The sequence below is a fragment of the Polypterus senegalus genome, chromosome 3, assembly GCF_016835505.1.
Source record: "Polypterus senegalus isolate Bchr_013 chromosome 3, ASM1683550v1, whole genome shotgun sequence".
Lineage (NCBI taxonomy): Eukaryota > Metazoa > Chordata > Cladistia > Polypteriformes > Polypteridae > Polypterus > Polypterus senegalus.
This window is the reverse complement of record NC_053156.1, coordinates 41,624,591-41,631,061: the sequence shown is the minus strand read 5'-3', so window position 1 is coordinate 41,631,061 and position 6,471 is coordinate 41,624,591. Positions and strand designations below refer to the sequence as shown.

General features: G+C 42.6%; 1 protein-coding gene across 2 annotated transcripts; it reads left to right on the top strand.

The window, feature by feature from the left end:
- The first annotated feature begins 1,973 nt into the window (after window positions 1-1,973).
- LOC120525065 (BTB/POZ domain-containing protein KCTD21-like) lies at window positions 1,974-4,744 on the top strand. Of its 2 annotated transcripts, none has more exons than XM_039747039.1 (2): window positions 1,974-2,257; window positions 2,338-4,744. In XM_039747039.1, the coding sequence occupies exon 2, from the start codon at window positions 2,377-2,379 to the stop codon at window positions 3,199-3,201; it is 825 nt and encodes a 274-aa protein (XP_039602973.1). In that variant the 5' UTR covers window positions 1,974-2,257; window positions 2,338-2,376; the 3' UTR covers window positions 3,202-4,744. The 2 variants fall into 2 exon arrangements, with proteins under 2 accessions (XP_039602973.1, XP_039602972.1); XM_039747038.1 differs by having other exon boundaries at window positions 1,975-2,151.
- The last annotated feature ends 1,727 nt before the right edge of the window (window positions 4,745-6,471 follow it).

Sequence of the window (6,471 nt, the reverse complement as noted above, 5' to 3'; positions counted from 1 at the left end):
TGTTTGCCTTCTTAATGGCCTCTGAACACTGCATGGAAGTTGAATGTGACAAGTCTACTATGACTCCTAAGTCCTTTAATAAGATGAACCTTGAATTTTCACACCTCCCATTGTGTATTCCAAACTAAAACTTTTACTTCCCATGTGTAATACCTTATATTTACTTACATTTCATCTACTATAAATTTGTCCAAGCCTGTATGACATCTGAGATATCTCTATGTTGTCTGCTCTTCCACCTAGTTTGGTGTCATTTGAAAACCAGCTTATAGTTTATTATCTTGACTAAATCATTCATGTACTGCATAATAAAAAAAGCAGTGGTCCCAACTTTGATGCCTGAAGGAACACCACTTTTAACATCAAATAATTCTGAAAAAGTTCCCCTCACTATAACACTTTACTTCTGTGTTTGAGCCAATTTTGTACCCTACAAAACAGCTCCCTGAATGCCCACTTGTTTTAGTTTGGTCACTAAACATTCATTTGGTGTCTTATGAAAGGCCTTCTGAAACTCATGATGAATATTATCATATGCACCTCTCTTATTGAATATTTTTGTTACTTCGCTATAGTATTCCAGCATATTAGTGAGACGCTTCCCCTTCTGAACACATGCCAACTATTTTCTAATACTGATGGTCACCTGTTTGATGATTAATTAGACTCATATGCTGCTGAATTCCTGGTAATTAGCATTTTATGCTAAGTGTTATTCCTAAGACCTTCACTTTTGCAGCATAGTCTTTAAAGTTAAAAATAAAATTCCAGTGCCTCGCAGTTAGGAGACCCAGATTTGCTTCCCAGGTCCTCCCTGCGTGGAGTTTGCATGTTCTACCTGTAACTGCATGGGTTTCCTCCAGGTGCTCCGGTTTCTTCCCACAGTCCAAAGACATACAGATTAGGTGCATTGGCGATTCTAAATTGTCCCTAGTGTGTGTGGATGTGTGTGTGTATGTGCGCCCTGGCGCCCTGCCCGGGGTTTGTTTCCTGCCTTGCGCCCTGTGTTGGCTGGAACTGGCTCCAGCGGACTCCCATGACCCTGTAGTTAGGGTATAGCGTGTTGGATAATAGATGGATGGATGGATAAAATTCCAGTTTTGTTTCTTGCAATGACAAATCTCATTTGCAACTAATAAGCCACATTTTCTGGCCTACAGGATGATATAGGATCCCATAGAAAGTATTAATTCTAAAGAGAGACTGATGATTTTCTGAAAAAAAATCTTTTGGGGGTGTACTTATTTATGCTGATTACTGTAGATGACTTTGTCTTTGTAAAATGAAGAGTTTGCTGGTGTGATATGCAACAAAAAGTGTAAAACACCTAAACATTCATTTTCAAGTTTTAAGAACGTTATAAGTATGTGAAGTGTCCTTCTTTGTTTATGTATTAGTTATACTTTTATTGTTCAAATGAAATACTAATGTGGTGGATAAACCTGTGGGTGCGGGTCTGGGGTGGTGTTGGCCCAAGAAAATTCTGTTTAGGGTGTGACTTTGGGCCACTGTGCTGAACTGCAGTTTATAAATAGCATTTGCACATGATTCCCCGTCCTGTTAAGTCTCTGTGAGGAGACAGTGCTACCTGTTGTGCCATCCTGTAATCTACTGTACATCGAATCATTGTAGTGATGAGTACGCTCAGTCACTGTCAAGTGGCAATGTTACCTTTTGTGACACCATACGCTCATATGAGTTGATCCTTTTAAGAGGAACATTACAAACTGTGCCATTCTGTCATGCAAAACAAATGACATGAAAAGCAATCCTTTTATCGTACAACTTTACAGCATCTTTAAACACAAACTGTGGTGTTTGTATCCAAATGTCGCGATTCCTCGCTAAAGGGCCGGGTGTCCAGCGCGTCCCCAAGCGCCTCACCGCACAGCACCGAACAACAACACGCGATCTCTCATTTTGTGATTACTCAGGCACCTCCCCTCGTTCGCCACTGTCTCTTTAAAAGAAGGGCTTGCCGCGGACTCGCCTACTTTGAAATGTGACGCTCGCTCCGTAGACACAATTTACTTGGGGCTGGCTTGCTCTCTTCTTTCAGTTTGCTGCTGTTTGGCTTTCTCAGGATCTCGAAGTGTAACGTCCCGGGCTGATGGGGCGCTTCTATGGACCGGACAGCCCGAGGAGGAGGAGGTATAAAGTTTCGCTTTCGCTCGCCGTCTGATGAAATTAAATCGCGCTGTTATGCAATGCCTGAATCAGCTGACTGAAAGCAGTAAAACCGGCAGCTAAGTATTAAGTATGGAGAAGCGTTTTGTTGCGTTATTTATTTGCATGATGTATCTATTTATTTATTTGTGCACTTGTTTCACTTTTAAGGCTTTGTGTTAAACAAGAAGAGGAAAACAGACCTATATCATGTTAAACTTGAATAACCCGGAGAAAAGCGCCTTCAGCGACCCTATTTCATTAAACGTCGGGGGGCAAGTTTACACGACCACCCTGGGCACGCTGACCAAGTTCCAGGACTCTATGCTGGGCGCTATGTTCAAAGGGGAGCTACCACTACTCAAAGACGACAAAGGCAACTACTTTATCGACAGGGACGGTAAAATCTTCCGGCATATCCTCAACTACCTGCGATCGAGCTGCCTGGACCTCCCGATTGGCTTCACAGAGATGCCGCTGCTCAAAAGGGAGGCTGACTTCTACCAGATCCGACCGCTGCTAGACGAGATCGGACAGCAGGAGGCGCAAGACGTCGCCGGGGCTTGCAGTCGCAGTGCCGTCCTCAGTGTGGACGTGAACTGTCAAGATCGCGTGCTGCACTTCAACTGGAAACGGGCGCCCGAGAACTACGAGCTCTTCACTTGCTCCGTCAGACTCCTCACCGCCAACGTCTTCTGCACCTCCTGCGCAGTAGTCGAGCTCTTGTGCCGCGCCTTCACCTACTGGACGTCTGGGGGTGCTGTGTCGCCCCTTCCCCTGGAGGGCGAACCTTGTTACTTGAGACTTGAATGGACGCCCCGTCCACCAGAGTTGACCCAGGAGCAGTATAACAAACACCGTTACCGTCAGTTAAGAGCACCTTGTGGACGGGAGATTCTTGACTGTCGCGGCTTAGTGGAAGAGATGCTGAAAGTGGCTTTAGCGCACGGTTTTAGGGTGGACTCCATATTCCCGGACCATTCGGATATTTTAAACAGCAGCTCCCTGCGCTTCGTCCGCTACTGTACCAACTAATAGTGGAGGTGGACCAGGGACACCATGGTTGCCTTGTAAACTGCCGGCTCTTCCACTGAGGGGGAACTTAATACTCATGCAAAATCAATGCTTTTGCAAACCTACTCAGCAGTGCCTATGGAAACTTTTGTGCACAGCTGAACAAGACAAACAAAAACTGACATTCTTAACTTGAAAACCATTCTATAAAACTCCTGAAAAGGCTGTTACAGCTTAGGCAATTTTTAACTAAATGCTAGGAATATGAACCCTTTGGGAAATCGTGAGGGATAAGCTTCAGACTTCTATGATGATTGGCAAATGACCAGTATCCTCTGGAACGGAAGCAGACAAGTACCCGTTTTGCACAGAATACAAACGGACACTTGAATTCATGTTCTGCAATATTTTTGGTTATACTTGAAATCATTCTTAACTGACGTTTTAAATGAAAATTTCCATAATGTTTTAGCAGATTTGAGAGGCAGTTACAGTCTAGTAAGAAAGCTAATAGTAAGAGGTCAAACTGTGCTTTACCATAGCAGTAATTATGATAGTGAAATATTTTGTGAAGGAATTTTGAAAAGTGAAATATGAAAATGAAATGGAGAGAATTTGAACTCTGTGAAATGTTTCAAAATGCAAAATGCAAAATAAAATTACACTGAAGATTTAAGAACTGAATCCTCATGCCATATCATATGACATGAATCCGTAATACATCAAAGCAGTCTTAGAAATGCACATTGGATGTTGCCAAAGAAGCCTATATAATGTGCATTTTATAACATTTAGATGTAAATTTCTGTCATTCACTTAGGGTTTGAAAATCAGACTCAAACATTTCTCACTAAAATTAATTGAAAAAAAAAATGCAAATGTTATATTGGGCGTTTGATATAAATGGAGATGCTTCTCGCTTCCAGGGTGCTACTCCCTTCATGGAGTTTGCATGTTCTCCTCATGTCTTCATGGGTTTCCTCCAACTACTGCCGTTTTCTCACACACTCCAAAGAAATGCAGGTTAGTTAGTTTGACTGGTGTTGCTAAATTGGCCGTGATGTGTGCGCTTATATGAGTGTGTTCGCTCTGTATTGGAGTGACACCCTGTTGGGGGGATTGTTTCTGCCTCATTCCCAAAACTTACTGGGATACTCTCCAGCTTCCCTCCATCCCTGCTCTGAATAGGCAGGTTTTGGAAATGGATAGAGGGATGAAGATGCTTCATTAAAGTGGTTACAATTTGAAGGTGGAAATAATTATACAAAATAATGCACAGTTAATCAGGTGTGGTTTATACTTTTCTTTAGTCACAGAGAAAGCAGGATAGCACAGTAGTGTCTCTACACTTGGTTGCTGTATTCTCAGTGTTCATTTGGTCTTCTTGTAGCATCTCATGTTTTGTTTTACCCCACAGACATGATGAAGTAAGTTCCATTGCTAACTCCAAACTGACCCTCTATGTGGTTGTGCCCATTTCACTACACTGACACCATCCATCCATCCTCTTCCGCTTATCCGGAGTCGGGTCGCGGGGGCAGCAGCTTAAGCAGGGAGGCCCAGACTTCCCTCTCCCCGGCCACTTCTTCCAGCTCTTTCGGGAGAATCCCAAGGCGTTCCCAGGCCATCCGGGAGACACAGTCCCTCCAGCGTGTCCTGGGTCTTCCCCGGGGCCTCCTTCCAGTTGGACGTTCCCGGAACACCTCACCAGGGCGGCGTCTAGGAGGCATCCTGATCAGGTGTCCGAGCCACCTCATCTGACTCCTCTCGATGCGGAGGAGTAGCGGCTCTACTCTGAGCCACTCCCGGATGACTGAGCTTCTACACTGACACCCCCTGTAATTATTGGTTCTTGCATTTTGCCTTTCTGTTTGAGTAGATTGGGTTTTTCCCAAAGCCAATTCTGGAAAGATGAGTTCAGAAAGTGAATGGATTATTAATTGTTAATTGGATTCACCTTTGTGAGGGAATTCTTTAGGTATCCTTTAAAAATTGTATTATTTTAGCAAGTAATACTTAAATGATAAGTCATATTAAGATAAGAAAGGTGGCACTGTGGCACAGTGGTTAGACTTGTTGCCTTGCCACTCCAGGAGAGTGGATCTGGATCTCAAGTCTATGTGCAGTTTGCATGTTCTTTCCATGTCCAGATGAGATTTTCTACAGGTACTCCAGCATTCCTCCTACATTCCAGAAATTGGCACATTAGTTTTAACTGAAGACTGTAGCCTGTGTAGATGCCTGTGCTCTGCTCCACACAGGGATGATTTCTGCCTGTGGCCCACACTTACAAGGACAGTCTCTGACTCCCCTAACCCTGACATGTTGCCTGTCCACCACAGGGCACATTCATTCACCCACCCACACTCTGACCAAACAGGGCTCAATTTAGAGTTGCCAATAAATTTTTTGTTTTATTTATTAGTTATGTAATAATGAACACAACTACTGTCAAAGCTGTTTAAATTTAGAGTTGTGAGTGAAGCTGATGTTTAAAACTAAAATTTATGTAATATTAATACATTTTACCAGGTAAATTATTTGAAAGTGATGACACCCCAATTATATTGGTCTACTGGAAAGTACATTAGTATTTCAGAGGAATGTCCCACTTGAATATTTAACAATGTCTTCTACTGAAGAACTTGTTGGATGAAAGTCCTCAGCATTGGTGTGTCAGAGAGAGGGTGTGCAGCATATTACATAGTTTATAGTGTCTGAAACTGCTACATGAATTCTGGTTAAAGACACAACAATAATGTTAAAGTTAAATTGTTAAAAACAATTGCATTAAGTTTTTACGAAGATAGGTCATTGGAACAGAATAAGGACATTTAATTGAAAATGTAGTCCATTAATTGTCAGTCACTTCTGATTAAAGAACAGATGGCACCAAAAGCAGCAAGCTCTTCAATGCGTTAGTAGAGTTTTGGAAATCTTACATTATTTGAAAGATGAAAAAGAAACTGTCCTAGTATTGAATATAAGAGCCTCATATCCCCAATGACCTGAATTCAGTTCCTTGCTTGGTTATACAGTTTGTGTGTTCTCCATGTTCACTTGGATTTTCTCGGGGTGCTCCAGTTTCCTTCCACATCCTGGATATTTGTGTGTATGTTAGCTGATGACTTGAGTGGACGAGTGTGTGTTTGCAAGAGCGTGCCTTGTGATAGAATGGAATCCCATATGGGCTAGAATCATCCTTCCTGTTGACAGGTTATGCCTCCCTGAAACCCAGTAATGCAAAACCAGCCTTGGAAATTGAATAGCTGTATTCTAATTGATGGGAAT